This window comes from Polyodon spathula, chromosome 12 (assembly GCF_017654505.1).
Source record: "Polyodon spathula isolate WHYD16114869_AA chromosome 12, ASM1765450v1, whole genome shotgun sequence".
NCBI classification, from domain to species: Eukaryota; Metazoa; Chordata; class Actinopteri; order Acipenseriformes; family Polyodontidae; genus Polyodon; species Polyodon spathula.
In genome coordinates this window covers 2470453-2488050 of record NC_054545.1, presented here as the reverse complement: position 1 = coordinate 2488050, position 17598 = coordinate 2470453, and the positions used below count along the sequence as shown (strand labels likewise).

Below are 17598 nucleotides of genomic sequence, written 5' to 3'. Positions count from 1 at the left end.
TAAGAACTCTTTCTAAAGGTGTTTTATGAATTGATGACTGACGTGTTTAAGGCAATGTTGTTTTTAAAAACGGTTTTCTGTAGTTACTATTCTTAACCACTAGAGGGTTTAAACCACCATTTAAAACACAGGTGTCACTGTTTTTAGATGATGCCAGCGTGGCTACAGCATGCTCTAAAAAGGCGGCATCAAAGTGACACTTTCTCTATAAACTGTGGGGTGACTCAACAGAACAAACAGTGACGCGTCACCACATTTACTTACCTGTCTGAAAAAAGTAATCATTGTTGTTACAAGTTACTGAAAAATGTAATCAGATTACAGTTGCACACACACACACACACACACATATATATATATTATATTTTTTTTTTTTTTTTTTTTTTTTAATGCCCACCCACTAAACAATGTTGTGGTACAACAAAGAAACGTCACGACAGCTTTGATCAAATACAATGCAAAGCTTCTCAGGGTTCGTGCAATAAATGAAAAGCATTGAATATACATGGACGCTATTATTTTAAAACACATTAATAATTACTATATAGGTAGATAAACTCACCTGTGAGTGCTCCCCGCTCGTTTGGAGTTTCAAATAGCGGTATTCGGTGCCGTCAGTTTTGTTCTGCGTTCTTCACTGTCATGAAGAGGCAGGGCTTGTACTCGTTAAGAGAATCGTGAAAATCTGATCCTGAATCAGCGCTGTGGTGAACAATCTAGGAAGCCAGTGATGTGCGAACCATTTAACCAGCGCTAGCACAGCAAAACGTCACAGAAACACATTGGTTGCGTTCTGTTACCCGGAGCTTGCTGCGCCGGCTGCTCTTGGCTGCTGTCTTTCTGACGTCACACTCAGCTTCTAGATAAACGCCGCCTCCAAATAGAAGTTTGCTAAACGGAGCGCAGTGTCAAAGAAACGTTATTCGGTTGTACGTCCTCGCTTTAACGACTTCGCTGCGTTTTCAATCAGCACCCTATGAAGATAGTCACACTCAGGGCTTGTACACGCCGTCTAAGACTGAATCGTTGGACTATAGCATACTGAATTCAGCGCTACTGATGGTAGAACAAAGAGTCTTCAAAGCGATGACTATCGCACTAGATTGTCTGTGCGATAGCACTATTTTCAAAAGCTATCGTGATATAGCACAGCAAAATAGTCCTTCAAAGAAACTACATCGTGGTTGCTAGTTCTTCAAAGCTATGACCTATGCATGGGCCGGCAAAGTTTGCTATACTGGATACAGCACTCTGATCTTGATATCACTACTGAGCTATCGTCTTCATAGCTATGCCGATAGCATACTGGCACTTAGCAGCGTCTTTCAAAGCTGGACCTAGTGAAAAAACATTCGAAGCTTGATATCCATTACTAGGTCTTTCGAAATGATATATTGATACACTATGTCTTCAAAGACTATGATGATCGCACTAGTCTTCAAAGCTATGACTATAGCACTTCGTGATAATCGGAGCGCAGTGGCGCTTGAAAAACATCGCAGGATTCCCTAATAGCACTATGACTATAGCACTATGTCTTCAAAGCTATGACTATAGCACTATGTCTTCAAAGCTATGACTATAGCACTATGACTATAGCACTATGTCTTCAAAGCTATGACTATAGCACTATGTCTTCAAAGCTATGACTATAGCACTATGTCTTCAAAGCTATGACTATAGCACTATGTCTTCAAAGCTATGACTATAGCACAATGACTATAGCACTATGTCTTCAAAGCTATGACTATAGCACTATGACTATAGCACTATGTCTTCAAAGCTATGACTATAGCACTTTGTCTTCAAAGCTGTGGCTATAAGGCTGCGACATCATTATTTATTGGTTTTATTTTACTTTATTATTGCTTTGATCGCCAATTGCCATGACAACACACTCATTTAATATATTTAAGTAGTATTTATTTTAAGGTAATAAATAAACACAATTGTCTAGGGATTTTTTTTTAAAAATATTATTATTTTACATCTCGTTAAATTAATCTCAGTAGTTTTAGTGGTTATTTGCATTGCGATTAGCAGCTCACTCGTGATCTCGGCATCGTCTCTGTGGTTCACAGCCGCAGCCAGCCTCCCGGAGTGCGTTGGGCTGCGCAGAATCTGCACACATCTGCGCCTGCAGTTGAGTGACGTCACGCAGCAGCCCCCGCAGAACGCGCATCTCCGCGATTCTGCGCGAGTTTTCCTCGCCCACTGACGCGGGTCCAAATATCTCGCTATTCGGTTGGCTGGATGGACCGTCAGTCACAGGTGTCGGCGTGGCCCGCCTCCCGGATGTGTGTGAGGCGAGCAGGATTGAAGTCTTGGCGATTTTAAAGCGACGCGATTAAACATCCGCTCAGCACGCCTGAAGATGTTTCGCAGGAAGCTCGCTGCTCTCGATTATCACAACCCCACTGGGTTTAACTGCAAAGGTAAGCTTACGAGAAGAAAATAAAACAGAGTTTAAAGCACAGGCTGGCGTTTGTGGATTCCAGTGAGCTAGCCTGGGAAATAACACGCAGGCAGGCCCGCAGAGTCGAGTCTCTCAGTGCGGGGTCTGTCAGCGAAGCGGACTGTTTAACAACCTCCTGTACAAGGGGAGCGACCCCCGTGTAACTTTGAGAGTTAATTCATTATTTAATTTATTTATCTGTTTTTAAGTGTTTTTATTAACGAGTCCACTGGTCAGCTGGAAGTTTTAGTTTTATGATAAAACTGTATTTATTCCCTGTGCAGAGCAGTAGAAGCTGCAGTGCCTTTCTCCGACCCCCAGAGGGCAGTACTCCGCGCTGACTTTAGCTCACCTGTGTGCCCTTTGACCTGCCTTTCAGATGAGACAGAATTCAGGAACTTCGTAGTCTGGCTTGAGGATCAGAAGATCAGACACTACAAGATTGAAGAGCGGGGGAACCTGAGGAACATACACAGCCCTGAGTGGCCAAAACACTTTGAGAAGGTGAGGAAGAGCGTGGGAAAACAGACAGCAACCTGGGAACCTACTGAGAATGCATGCTGAGCCAGTCTGCCTGTGTGTGAGGGAGAGTGTGCAGCTCCACTGGGCTGCAATGCATGCTAAGCCAGTCTGCCTGTGTGTGAGGGAGAGTGTGCAGCTCCACTGGGCTGGAATGCAGGCTGAGCCAGTCTGCCTGTGTGTGAGGGAGAGTGTGCAGCTCCACTGGGCTGGAATGCACGCTGAGCCAGTCTGCCTGTGTGTGAGGGAGAGTGTGCAGCTCCACTGGGCTGGAATGCATGCTGAGCCAGTCTGCCTGTGTGTGAGGGAGAGTGTGCAGCTCCACTGGGCTGGAATGCATGCTGAGCCAGTCTGCCTGTGTGTGAGGGAGAGTGTGCAGCTCCACTGGGCTGGAATGCATGCTGAGCCAGTCTGCCTGTGTGTGAGGGAGAGTGTGCAGCTCCACTGGGCTGGAATGCATGCTGAGCCAGTCTGCCTGTGTGTGAGGGAGAGTGTGCAGCTCCACTGGGCTGGAATGCATGCTGAGCCAGTCTGCCTGTGTGTGAGGGAGAGTGTGCAGCTCCACTGGGCTGGAATGCATGCTGAGCCAGTCTGCCTGTGTGTGAGGGAGAGTGTGCAGCTCCACTGGGCTGAAATGCATGCTGAGCCAGTCTGCCTGTGTGTGAGGGAGAGTGTGCAGCTCCACTGGGCTGGAATGCACACTGAGCCAGTCTGCCTGTGTGTGAGGGAGAGTGTGCAGCTCCACTGGGCTGGAATGCATGCTGAGCCAGTCTGCCTGTGTGTGAGGGAGAGTGTGCAGCTCCACTGGGCTGGAATGCATGCTGAGCCAGTCTGCCTGTGTGTGAGGGAGAGTGTGCAGCTCCACTGGGCTGGAATGCATGCTGAGCCAGTCTGCCTGTGTGTGAGGGAGAGTGTGCAGCTCCACTGGGCTGGAATGCACGCTGAGCCAGTCTGTCTGTGTGTGAGGGAGAGTGTGCAGAGGACTTCTGTAGTGTGTAGTTGTGTTGCGCTCCTCAGTACAGTACTGGTAGGAGGCCCTAGTCGCTCCCTCCTCCCCTCTTGTTTTCCAGTACCTGCAGGATGTTGCCAGCCCCTTCACTGTGCTGGAGCGGCAGGAGGCTGTGGACTGGCTGCTGAGCCTGGCAGTGCGCTTCGAGTATGGAGACAATGGTATGGTATTGCCACTTCTCTCCCTCGGCCCAGTGTAAGAGCTGCTTAGTGCTTTCTTGCCAGTTGTGTAACAGTTTATTTTCCATTTTACAGAACAAATGGTGCAAAATGAGCACAGTGGTGAATGCTTTGTGAATGTGGCTCCTTCTGACTTACAGCTCTACCCCTGTACCATTGTACTGCATACTGTACAGTGCTGCAGGGCCCATTCCACTCTTACTCAAGCACAGAGATTTTGTGCCAGATATAGTTCACTGTTCATCCCGATTGCCCTCTCTGGTCCCACCTGGTTCTTTGCCTCTGCCTCCGTGTCAGTGTTGCTTTTTAAACAGTATTTTTGTTGTTGCTACAAAGCTGGCAATAATGTACATTAGTTATTTCCTGGAGATCTAATCTGTGTGTTTGCTTTCCACACAGCGGACAAATACAAGAACTGCCAGCCTCGCGCAGCCGTGGATAACACTCGGACCCAGTCGGACCCACTCATCCACCTGGACAGTGAGTGCGCTCCTCACTGGCTTTCGAGCGTTTACAAGCATGTGTTAAGACATATTCCACTAAGAAAAAAAACGATAGAAAATGCCTCTGATTCTGTGGCACAGCAGTCTGAGCCATTCCGTTTGTTACTGTGAACTGAAATAGATGTCGTGTTGATGCACCGTAAATCTTTTGTATTGGTCACATAAAACACGAAGCTCATCCTGCTAATCCAGTCCAGGATTAGTGCGGATCAGGATCGGTGAAACAGTTTAATGGGGGGGGGAAAAACTTGATCCGAAACTTTGACAGTCTGGATGCCACTGACCCAGGCTAGTCCCACAGCAATAATCCCCTCTGTTACTGTAACTTGGGAAATGCCTAAGTCTTTGGTTGCATCGCTCAGCCTCTCTTTTGTGCTTTCTTTGTCTTCCAGTCAATAACCCTGATTTTAAGGCAGGCGTGTTGGCTCTAGCCAATCTCCTTCAGATCCAACGCCATGACGACTACCTGGTAATGCTAAAGGTGAGTGTGTGTCAAACTGCATCGGACTCAGTATTCACAATTTAAGACGGGAAATCTGTCGGAAAGCATACCACTTTTCATGCCTGGAGAATGAGTGATAGATGAATGGGTGTCACTGTTGCCTTTATTTTTTTAAAGTGTGTTCTCCATGCTGTCTGATTGCAGGCTATTCGAATTCTGGTTCAGGAACGCTTGACTCAAGAAGCCATAGCAAAGGCAGGCATGTCCAAAGAGGTGAGAGAGGGTTTGAGGGTGTTCTACAATGCATGGTGCACTGGCATAATATACATATTGGGCAGTAAGAGTTTGTGACAGTATATTTTGTCAGTATTGAAGTATTGGTAGTGTGCAAGTATTGGTGCTTGTATGTTTAACAAAGGTTATTTGATGAAGCTGATGCTGGGTTTAATAAATAATGTGAGGTTTGTTTGCACCACCTATTGCATTGCTGAAGGGTCATTTTGATCAGCTTGTATACCCGTCTTACATAAGCTACAGCTGGGGTTTTTTAGAGCATTTTACAGCACGACAGGTTATGTAAATCACCCTGGTCTGCAGTATCCCTAAAAACAAGTGTCCGGTCCAGTCCAGGGGAGTTCCCGGTGCTGTGAAATGCTCTCAGAAGTCCAGCTGTGGCTTTCCAGCAGAGTATAGGCTGATCGTATCCTAGTGTCTCCATGCATTAGCAAACTTAAATAACGTGTTAGTGAGGTGTCGTCAGGGGTAAGGCTGTTCCTCATGACAGTGCAGGGACAGAGGCAGTCTGTTCACTTTGCTGCAGGATCTGTTTTGTGTGATGTTGTTTTTTTTCTTTGAAGGGTTTGCCGGTCGCCCTGGAAAAGCACCTGCTTGGCTTCGATACAGGAGGTAAGCTGCAGAGTGTAGAGCAAACCTTCAGAAGATGTGCAGAGTTTACATCACTGACCACTGTGAGGTGCTACAGCCTTGCTGATCTGTTGCATAACCAGTATCTCCATTGCAAACCTGTATTGGGAAAGTTCTGCCATTTATATAAATTAATGAAAATAATTTACACATGATCACTACACTAGCCCGGATTGTTTATATAAATGGGTGGTTGATGCAATCCAGGGTGATTCCTCAGTGCTGTAAAAAAATAAAACAATAAAAAATCTAGCTGTAGTTTTATCCCAGCAGGGTATGCTAGAGATAGATCAAATCCATCCAACAGTATTTTTTTGTTAATTTCACAGTGAACTGGAGCTCCCATTCAGATTGGAAAGGGAGGTTTAGCAACACTCTCTCTGCGATTCTCCAACTGAATGAACAGGAATTAAAACTTTGAGCTGTGAGAGCCAGCTGTTTCCAGAAGTGTGACAGCTGGAATTAAACGAGGCTGGCTGTTAGTGTCACAGACCTAGTTTACCCAGTCGCTGATGACTCCCTCTCCCTCCCTACCCTACTGCAACAATTGTTTCATAAAAGCTTGCCGTAGGCATTTAGCTTCTAGCGTGCTGTACCAGTAACATGTGTAGCCCCCTGCGGAAATCCCTCCCCCCGAGCCGTGCCTCTGTCTGTATGCTATGTAATGGAAATATTGAGATGTGTTTTTCTATTTTATGGGTACTGTTGCAGAGCGGGCTCCATAATTTGAGCAGGGTCTGGTGTTCACTGTGGATGATGGTCCCAGCCCTCCCAGGGTTAGAGGAAGCGGGCACCCGCTTCAAATGGCAAACACACCCTCTCCAGCAATTAGCTGCTTACTGTTGCTCTCCCCACCCAAAGTGATCCTGTCACTGCAGTGCCCTTGGTGCTGTCAGTTTTCTCAGCTCTTTTCATTGCAGTTCAGCATATGGTGGTGTTCCCTGTGCTGTTAGTTTGTTTGTTTTGCTTGACCTGATTGCTTTTTAATGACATCTTGGTGGCTCTGTGTGAAAGTGCTCAGTCAGTGTAGACAGGCAGCTGTTGCTCCACACAGGTGACAGTGCTGTATATGGGAACGCACCGGTGTGGAAGCTGCCTGCTAACTCACTACTAAGCCCTTAGCCCCCTCCGTGAACTCAGTCTTCAAAGCAACAATAAACATTTTAGGCATTCAAGTCAGGCAAGCTATGATTCACGAGAACACAAAGCTGTGTTGCAGGGAGTGAGATGTTGTCTTTGACTCTTCGCTCCCTGCGATTCACACAGACGCCACTCTGAATGAGGCAGCCGCGATCCTGCGCTTGCTGCACATCGAGGAGCTGAGAGACCTGCAGACCCGGATCAACGAGGCCATCGTGGCCGTGCAGGCCATCATCGCCGACCCCAAGACTGACCACCGGCTGGGCAAAGTGGGCAGATGAGGACTCGAGGCTCCGCTCCGCTCACTTGCTCTTCTTTGTTGGAATTTGCATTTCATGATCTTGTTACTTTTTTTTTTTCTTGTTGAAGAAAACCATCTTCCAGCACACAATGTTGTTTGCATTGGACTATGATTTAAATATTTAATTTATAGTAAGTGAAACCTGATCTGGAAGGTGAATCAGCCAGAGGGTCAAATAAAATAAATAAATGTGAGTGACTTGTTTTATTTACTTTAGCAAATGTGTCTCGTCATACTAGTTTGTCTGTCATGTATTGCAGTGTTATCTGCTGAAGCCATTTGTCACACTAACATCCCAGCATGAGGAGGCGTGAAGTGTTAGTGTAGGAAGCCTAAGGTCAAATGATTCAAACTCTGCTTGATTTTGTTATAGTAGTGTTCTACACAGAGTTATAAATGCATGTGTACTAGGATCTAAAACGCTGGCTAGATTATGTGCTTCTAAATGAGACCCCCCTACTGAGACGGGGCGAATGCTGTGCTAACAAGGGTCAGGCCTTGAGGGCAGAACAGCGTTTTCTCGCTCCCAAACTTTTCTTCCGTTCTTGGTGTTCTAGGTATGTGACACTGCAATGTTCTTCATCAGAAATGGGAGTTTCAAATGGAACGGCTCTGCTAGTTCTGAGCAAACTGGGGGGAAATCCAGCCAGGTTTTTATTTATTATGTTTAATCTTGTGGTTGTTACTGCAGACTTTGGCATTGTTGTTTGCTGCTGCTTTTCTTTTTTTAAACAGTAGCTTAAAATAATATTCGTTTTTTTCCTATGTCTTTCTAGGGTTTACGTTTACCTGTTAATCCTTTCAGTCCTGAATTATTTTTGTATACATGAGAGTAGGATTTTTTTTGTTTTACATGTACGTATTGCGACACGACCTCAGACTGGGACCTGGGAGCCCCATGGGGTTCTAACGGGATTTCTGACGGCATGCGTGAACATACGGACCTTGAGGTGCTGCCAGGACTGACAGGGCTGAATAAAAATGAAACGGACACGTGACAAGGTTCAGAAGAAACAGTAATAGATGTTGATAAATGCTAACAAGTCACTGACATTGAGACTCTTGCCTCCACTGTATTTTTTGCCTGTATTTTAGTGCACAGTTAATACATCATTGCAATACTGCCTGTACTGGTACATAAACAAGCAGCACTTGTGATGGCTGATGTCTCCTCCCTCCCTTCCTCTCCCTCTGTTTTTGTTTCATTACGATTGTCCTCCAGGCCCATCACTCTTTATTCTTTTAAAACCATACAAATACAGTAATAAAAATGAGGTATAAAAAAAACAAGAAATTTACAAAACGTACTATTAAAAAAGAATATTACAGGAGGTTTTTGTTTGAGGATTTGTTTTTGTTTAAAAAAACGACCCCCATCCAGTCCTGGAAAGCCCACCCCCCTCCTCCTCCTCTTCCTCCCCCAGCCTGTCCATCTTGCAGGCTCTTCCCCTCAAATGCTGTTCTCCTCTTTGGAAGTGTCCTCTCAAAATTATTCCTTCCCCCCTCGAGCAACAGATCTGCATAGACTTCACTCGTTAGCTCCACCATTACTTCCTCCCTGCAACAGAAACAATACACAGTGAAGCAACAAAGCCATTGCAAAGTGTGCCTTGAAATCGGGTAGCTTGTGCACGCTATGCTTGTTGTTTCCTCCCAGCTTGCATGCCTTCGTCGTTACTCTTTCATGTTGTCAACCTTGGTCAGGGTCTGTTAGTTTCATACTTTTTGTTTGAACTCCAGCACCTGTACTTCACTTTGGCTGATTTGATGCTGAATTCTTAGCAAGTAGATACTAGTCTGACTTTCTTTTCTTTCCCTCGCATCTGAACTATAATACAGTACCTGACACAGCAGGCAACAGCACTAGATAATTGACTGCTGTGGCCAACACTGAAGCACGCACTTAGCGAACGACCGTGCCAATTACTGTGTCTTTCAGTTAGTCCTGCAACAGAATGAGAACTACTGCAAAAAAGAACGCCAGGTTTTTTGTTTTTTTTTCTTAAATATAGACCCTTTTTTTTAACCCTTTGTATTGCCACATGCAGAGTTCTGAGTTTGGTGGTTTTATGTAAACCGAAAAGGTGTATCAAAGGAACAGCATGTTACATTGTGCATGTGTCACTTGAACAAAGCCCTTTCCTGATCTGTGGAAGACTGTGGCGTGCCTGTGTGTGGAGTTGCATGAAAATCTTCACAACAATTTCAGGTTGAGGCAATGAATTAAGTTCCATATATCCGGAAGTTTCTCGATGGGACTGCCCTTGCACTGCAACAGCAGACACTCAAGCTGGAAAACTTAACAGCGTGACACGGAGGGGTAATGCAAAGAGGAGCCTGTGATCTGGAAACGCTGTTTACAAAGGAGCAGAGCGAGGGAAGCAGGCACAGGGAAGCAAGGATGGAGAGAGTGGAAAGCGTCTCTGTGCTCTTACCTGAAACGCAGCGAGGGTAGGCCACTGTGATCCCGTACAGGTGGGATCTCTGAGCAGGGAGGTACTCGTCAGTGAACTGGTTGGTGTCTCTGCTCAGTGCCATCACCCCGTCCCTGAACAAAACAAAAACACACGTCTACTGTACACTGCAGAACCATTCAAAAGGAGCAATCCTATTTGACTAATTAAACTACAAAAACCTGCTCGCTGTTTCAGTGTGTCACGGTTTTACCCCCGACAAACACATCGTGTGTCAGGAGACTGTATGCAATTTTATACCTCCTCTAGTTTGAACTGTCTTGGATTTCTCAAGAATGCATTAGAACAGAGACTTCAATACTTCAGAAAGTGTTTGATCCCAGAATCTCAGCGCTGCTATGGACTTGGGCTGTGGCACATTTTATTATTACTTGGTTCTCAACTCAGAACCCAAAACTTTGTTCTGCTGCAAGTTGTACTCTGTATTTGACAGCCCAAAACATTAATCTGCTACTGCTGCACCTTCAGTTTTGTCCCCCCACCCCCCAAAAAAAGACCAAGCATTGTGAAATCAACTAAGGCACAATGAACAAGAAAAACACACACGTTGGTTAAACGGTTCCGACCAAGACTATTTTTATAAACTATATTTTTGCGTTGGCTCGTCTCTTTGTAATTGTATCGGTTTCTCTGGGTGTGGCTGCGAGGCCAGCCTCTGATTGCAGAGTAGGGATGATGGGTCTCCACCTACCTTCTCCAGTCCGTGTAGTAGAAGTGGTTGGAGTAGCTGACCAGACTGAAGGGGTAATTCAGGTTGCTGTGTATCACGTGTCTTCCTGTGCCATCTGGCTGCGCGCACTCCAGTCTCTTGGTGCCTTGTCATCAGAGGAGAGAGCAGTAATTAGAGACCCGCTTTAGAATGTGTTTGGTGATGTCACGTGGGGCCGGCGGTGTGCTCAGGCAGGGCAGAGCACAGCAAAACAGCTTGGAAACGCAGCTCTTAAAGACCGTCAGGTGTGTAGGTCTGGCAAGACCTGCTGCTCTCATAATAAGGCCAGTCTGAGCTGCCCTCTTACTACACCACATCATCATGCTGTAATGCACATTGCTTTTCTCAGCTGTGTTTACCAGATTCAGACCAGCGTACTCAAGAGGAGCCCCCAGCTCATGACAAGGACACATACCAGCATCAGCCCAGCAGAGCTGCTTCCTGAGGGGGTCGAAGGTCAGTGCGTTGGGCAGCCCGATGTCATCCTTGACCAGCACCCTCCTGTTGGCTCCGTCCACCGTGGAGGTCTCGATTTTGGGGCCCTCGCGGTTCCAGTCTGTCCAGTAGAGGTTACTGGTGGAGGGAAAACAGCAGCTACTGATTATACTGCTGCAGATCTCGGAGACTGGAGTGCAACCGCTGGTTGTTTCTGAGCCTGCATGAGTCACTTCAGCTCTTAACAATCAGCAATACAGTCGAGCATGCAGTGATCTAAAACACAGCCGTTTATATAAGTATCCAGCAGGAGTCGTCTAATACAGATAGAGATCTCTTCAATCAGATAATGTACTTAACAGCTACAAACTACAAGGTTCTCTTGCCATGATTTCCAAAGTAGCAATGTACTGAGAAAGCATTTCTACAAAGCTTAGCAGCTACTCATTATACACTGTGCATGAGCAGCCGGTCAGATCCTGGAAATACTGGAAACAGGGAGAATCTCACAAGAATCACCACACAGGGAAGCATATTGATGGCCACACTAAACTAACTGCAAAAACATATTCAGGGAAATATGATAATTGCAAAGGCTGTTTGAGTCAGTGTATTGATGCAGTGCAAATCAAGCATGTTATAAAAAAAAAAGTATTTGCATTTCTTGGGAAGATAAGTTTCAACAAACTCAAATCCAAAAAATAAATAAACAAAAGCTGCATCGATCCAGCAGGTTTGAATTAAAACCACACAGATCCTGTCTCGTCGGCAGCCTCTCATATGAAATGCTTCCTCCCTCTGCCCTGATAGGATCTAGACCTGCTCTGGGACTGCACTTCAGCCAGTCACTGAAACCCCTCCAGTCGGGGAACCGAGCACACCAAGCCTCCTGCCGGTACACGCAGGTATCTCTCAGGGATGCACACGCCTGGACTGGACTGGGAGAAAGCATCTAGAAGAGCCAGCGTGGTGCTTTTAAACAGGCAGGATTCCTGGGTGGTGCTGATTGAGACACTGGGCGAGCCTGGCTGCCACACGCAAGCTCTCACGCTCCACTTAGCGGGTGTGCTCAGGAAGGGTTCATCTTTAATGTGCCGCGTCAAAGGAAGCTCCACAGCCAGGGGCAGCGTTTAATCAAGATAATGCTCCAGTACTGGACAGGAGCTGCCCTCTCTGCCACAGTCACACAGCCTGATCCGGGAGGAGGAGGAGGGGACAGGGGAGAGGGGCTGGAAGTGGATCAAGCACTTCTAAAGCATCTGTGCCTACAGAATAAGCCGAGTGATGTGAGGGTTATCTTGTCCTGAGGCTTAGACATTTTGAGGGGGAAATGTAAAAAACAGTTAAAGCTATGGTTTGAATATGCTGCGTTGTGCACATACCCGCCCCGAGGGTCCACCGCTATAGCTCTGGGGTTGACCAGGTCCGTGTCGAACAGGACGCGCCGCTCGGTGCCGTCCAGCCTGGCTGCTTCTATCTTGTCCAGACCGCTGTCCACCCAGAACATGCTCCTCCGCAGGTAGTCAACGGCCAGGCCCTCAGGGCTGAGGAGGCCTGGGAACGGCAGAATGCAATCGATCAATCACTCAATCAATCAGTTAACCAACCAATCAATCAATCAATCAACCTACCAACCAACCAACCACTACATCTATCTATCTATCTATCTATCTATCTATCTATCTATCTATCTATTTATCTATCTATCTATCAGCACCCGTAATGCTTTCTTTCTTCCTACTACCAATAGTTTGAATCTTCAAGATGGGTCATTTAAAGATAACACGGTTCTCTATAGTGGTCTATGTGAGGCTGGATCATAAAACACTGATGTGCATTAATAGAGCGATCTCTGTATCAAGGAAAGCAGCCTGGGGGTTAGTGTATTGCTCTGGGGGTTAGTGTATTGCTGCCTGGGGGTTAGTGTATTGGAGCCTGGGGGTTAGTGTATTGTTGTCCACCCTTCTTCTATCTGTATGCGGGGGTTGGGATCTCTCCTTTGCACACAGAAACCCTGAAGCCCTCTAATAAGAGCTGAGACAACTCAGGAATTACAAGCTTCAAAGGAATGTGCGACTTAGTTTTGATTCCTTTAAACACAAGTGTCAATGTGTTTTTCAGCGCAGATAAACAGCACATGTTGGTTCAGAAGCAGCTGTTGGTTTGCAGGTCTCTTGTTTGGTTGTGCTGCGGCAGCGTCTGCGTGCCAATAACCGCTTCACTGCACAATGATCAAAGAGGACTGTCTGTTTATATTGAGAAATTAAGAAACATGACACCCCCCCCGTACACCCCCCCACACACACACACACACTGACACACACACCACACACACACACACACCCTCACCCCCCCACACACACACACACCCCCCCCCACACACACACACACACACACACACACACACACACACACACACTGACACACACACACACACACACACACACACACCACACACCACACACACACACTGACACACACACACACACACGCACACACATACACACACACACACTCACTCACACACACTGACACACACTGACACACTTACACACACTGACACACACACACACATTTGCCTGCATTTTAAATGCAATTCTCTTCCCTTATGTTCTTACATTTGTTACCAATTTTATCTAAAAAAAATATACAAAATATACAAACTGTACGAAGCACATGTTAAGCACTGATAGCCTTGCACAGGTTTTAGGTTTTGCACAGTAAGGTCCTGCCTTTGAATCTGCACTACAAACTCCAACAACTCCTTAAAAGGAGGAAAGATTTGCTGAGCTGGAATTTGAAACCAACATCTTGCAGTTCCCAGACTCCAAATCTAACCACTGGAGCTCCCATTCAGAAGTTCAGATCACATTTTTCCATGGCACACTTCTTGGCTATTTCAGTGTACTGTCACTGTATCATTCATACAGTGCAGGGTGGGGGGGGGGGGGGGGGGTGTAACAAACACATAGATATAGATAACACGTTCCATGTGTCAGCGCGACTGTGGGAAATAACAGAGGATACAGTAAAGGAGTGTTAATATGAATTACAAGGAGAAATAGAAAGGCTCTCTCAGGGAATTGAATGTCTTCTGTATGCCCTCGACTCCCACAAGAACACCACAGCCCCTGTGATAGGGTAACTCTTAGAAAAGCTTACTGCACGGTATTGTTACTTTTCCCTTGGATAAACTACTATGCATTTACCATCCTTTACCGTGGCTTGCCGTGTTTTTATATGCTTTAGCACAGCTTGCTCTAATTTGCAATGCTTGCCTGTGCTTCAGCATGCTGTCACTGGTATTATTACTCTCTTTCTTGTGTGCTGGTTTGTCAGCAGTAGAAAGGGAACACTGCAGCACAGCTTTACGGTTTTGTGCTCACCGGAGTTGACGACGCTCTCTGGTTCAGCCCCGGGCTCCAGGCTGGCTCTGCTGATGGTTCGAGCCGCCACGTCTGTCCAGTACACCGTCCTCTCTCTGCAGTCATAGTCAATCCCAACCACGATGGAGCCCTGTGCAGAACACATCGCAAATCAAGCACACGCATACCGACAAATTCATTAGCAACTACAGAACATGCACATCCACATCCGATAATATACAAGCACAACTATATCTTGAAGGTACACGGTTTTATATAGAGCAGGGATGGAAATAAGACTCCTAATGCAGAGCAGTTTGATCCATTCCTGGTTTTACTATGAGTTTATTAAGTTTATTACACCTGAGCTTGCTAAATACACACTGTGGCTAATCAAACTTGTATTAAAACCTAGAATGAGTGAAACCGCTATGCAATAGGAGTCTTAGTTCCATCCCTGTTATAATATATATATATATATATATATATATATATATACATACTTTGGAATCTGCTTTAGTGCTATGTAACTTTGCAAAGACAATCGCTCTAGAACTAAAATAACAAAATAAATAATAATTCCTAGACATCTTTCAAGGTCTGCAGCGCTAACAGTTGAGGAAGCTGCCTGCATTTAAGTGAATGGAATGGAATGATCTACATAGCCTTTCTACGCAAGTAAGTAAGACTCCACTGTACATGCAGAGCCAGCAGGACGGCTGCCTTGTCCATGCTGAGCCGGGTCCCGTTCAGTGGCAGGGAGCCGATCTGCTGTCCCTGAGCGTAGAGCAGCGCCGCGCCGGCGGGGGGCGGGGTCACTTCGGGGCGGGGGGTCGTCCGCAGAGTGGGAGGAGCCACGGTCGGGATGCCTGCCAATGACAATGCAGCACTGGGGTTACGAATCACACACAGCAACACTAGCACACAAGCTCTTTATCAGCAGCACCAATACAAATCAATAAAACATTTGCTCAAGTTGTTTGTTGCATAGCAGTATGATTACCCCTCCCCCCCACCCCGTTCTATTAAATATGACTCTGTTCAAATCATCTAGAATATAATTAAATAACCTTAACCCTAACCCCCAACCCTAACCCTGCCTGTGATATGTAACTGCAGTTTTCACAGGAAAGGATCATTTTAATGAGATGTTAAATATGAAGGGCTAATGTTCTGGTTTCTTACTGTGTGTGTCTCTCTCAGCCCTTGAGAAGCCCCATTACCCCCGCCTCCTCCAATGAGGCTTTTATCCCCTAAGGAATTTTGCTGTATTTCCTGACAGAGAGAAAACTTCACATCGAGTTCCAAACCTAAATGTAGCCTCCCCCCCCCCCCCCCCCTCTCTCTCTCTCTCTCTCTCTCTCTCTCTCTCTCTCTCTCTCTCTCTCCCCTCTGAGAAAAATCTGAAAAAGTCTAAAACTTTTGATTCTGCTCATTATGAAGAAGGGTTAACCAAAGATGCCCCCACCCCCTTCCTTCCTCCTCCCTCCCCCTGCTTCCCATCTCTCATGTTCTTCTCCCCCACCTTCCTCCCAAACTCTCACCACCCACTTTGCCCTTCTTCCCCCATTCTCTTCCCCCATTCTCTTCCCCCACTCTCCCGCACTCTCTCCCGCACTCTCGCAGCGCTGTGTCTTACATGCCGGGGTGACTCCGTGCTGGGAGCGGGTCCCCTCCAGCTCCCTGCCGTCCTGGTCCACACACCAGCAGTAGCTGCTGTCCCCATAGCACTGCAGGGGGTTGAAGAGCCCCAGGTCGTCACACTGTGGGATGAAGTGGTGGGCGGCGGGCCGGCCCCCATAGTGATCCAGCAGACTGGCTCTCCAGCGCTCGCACACGGTCTCGGGGCGCTGTGTTGGGGCTGCGAGGCACAAAGAACACACCTTACACACTGCGCCGCTCAGCATAATCAGGAGCTCACCTCGTATTGTCTGGCATGCTTCAAAAGCAGACTCAGCCCACCCGTTTACATCAGCAGCCTCTCTTTTATTTCATGAATGCATGCAGTGGGCCAGTGCAGTGTTACCCTGCTCCCTGCTCCAGTGCAGTGTTACCCTGCTCCCTGCTCCAGTGCAGTGTTACCCTGCTCCCTGCTCCAGTGCAGTGTTATCCTGCTCCATTCCAGTGTTACCCTGCTCCCTGCTCCAGTGCAGTGTTACCCTGCTCCCTGCTCCAGTGCAGTGTTACCCTGCTCCAGTGCAGTGTTACCCTGCTCCCTGCTCCAGTGCAGTGTTACCCAGCTCCAGTACACCAAACTGCCTACTGAAGAAAAACCAGCGAGAAGTTCTCTCCTATAATTATTTCAAATATAAACACAGTTCATCTTTCCTCGTACAACATAGACCCAGTGCAAACCCATTGAAACATTTATATCTAACAGCACATCAAACTAAGCCTTTTCCTGAAAGAGACAACAGAGCCCACACCTATTTCCCTCACCAGATTCTCAGCATGGATTAAGGCTTGCTCCTTCAGTTGCCTACACACTGATTCTGCCCTGACCCGACCTCTCTCTCTACAGCAGTCCCTGTCACTCCTCTGTAGAGGAGCTGGCTGTGCCTCTAGGAGGCAGTGTCCCTCACCTGGCAGGTCACAGCGGGTCGGGGGGGTGCCGGGGGGGGTCCTGGTGCCGGGCCTCTCCTGCCCCCTGCTGTCCACACACCAGCAGTGTCCCGTGGAGCCGTGGCACTGCAGCGGCTGGTATTGGCCCTCCTCATCGCACTGCGGCACGTAGACCCCCACGGCAGGGCGGGGCCCCCGGGGGCTCAGCTCCCTCTGCAGGCTGTGTCTGTGCTGCTCGCAGGCCGTCCTGGGGGGCTGTGTGGGCTCTGAGGAGGAAGGGAGGGGGGGAAGGACAATCAGACTTCATGATGACATTTTTGCCATTTGCTATAAGCATTAACTCAGCAAGTTATCCATGTGGATGAAACCGCCCGAGGAAGGAGCTCAGAGACTCATTTGCATAACGTCTCATTTATAACCTTCGTGAAGGTTTTGAAAGTTGGGGTCCTCATTCAGCGAGGACCCTTCTGTGCTGATGGTGTCTGTGCGACCGTCTCTCACACTCTACACTGCAAACACGATAACTGCCTTGATTTACACCCCGATCTTCACCACGCTTTTATCATACTCTCCTACCCTCC

The 17598-nt window shown here is 47.1% G+C and overlaps 2 protein-coding genes across 3 annotated transcripts in view; one reads left to right on the top strand and one right to left on the bottom strand.

The window, feature by feature from the left end:
- Positions 1-2299: 2299 nt before the first annotated feature.
- rtraf (RNA transcription, translation and transport factor) lies at positions 2300-7666 on the top strand. Its single transcript, XM_041265592.1, has 8 exons — positions 2300-2435; positions 2835-2959; positions 4045-4144; positions 4562-4642; positions 5058-5146; positions 5312-5380; positions 5965-6013; positions 7298-7666. The coding sequence occupies exons 1-8, from the start codon at positions 2375-2377 to the stop codon at positions 7450-7452; spliced, it is 729 nt and encodes a 242-aa protein (XP_041121526.1). The 5' UTR covers positions 2300-2374; the 3' UTR covers positions 7453-7666.
- An 86-nt stretch (positions 7667-7752) lies between these two features.
- Positions 7753-17598, bottom strand: part of nid2a (nidogen 2a (osteonidogen)) — a 29243-nt gene continuing 19397 nt past the window's right edge. Inside the window, exons 14-22 of one of the 2 annotated variants that reach the window (XM_041265590.1) lie at positions 17038-17283; positions 16095-16316; positions 15155-15324; positions 14477-14606; positions 12473-12644; positions 11071-11228; positions 10638-10761; positions 9908-10020; positions 7753-9030 (exon numbers count right to left, since the gene is read on the bottom strand). In XM_041265590.1, the coding sequence (XP_041121524.1) occupies positions 9020-9030; positions 9908-10020; positions 10638-10761; positions 11071-11228; positions 12473-12644; positions 14477-14606; positions 15155-15324; positions 16095-16316; positions 17038-17283 (1346 nt within the window). In that variant the 3' untranslated portion in view covers positions 7753-9019. The remainder of the gene's footprint in view (positions 9031-9907; positions 10021-10637; positions 10762-11070; positions 11229-12472; positions 12645-14476; positions 14607-15154; positions 15325-16094; positions 16317-17037; positions 17284-17598) is intronic. The other variant, XM_041265591.1, reaches the window with a different exon arrangement.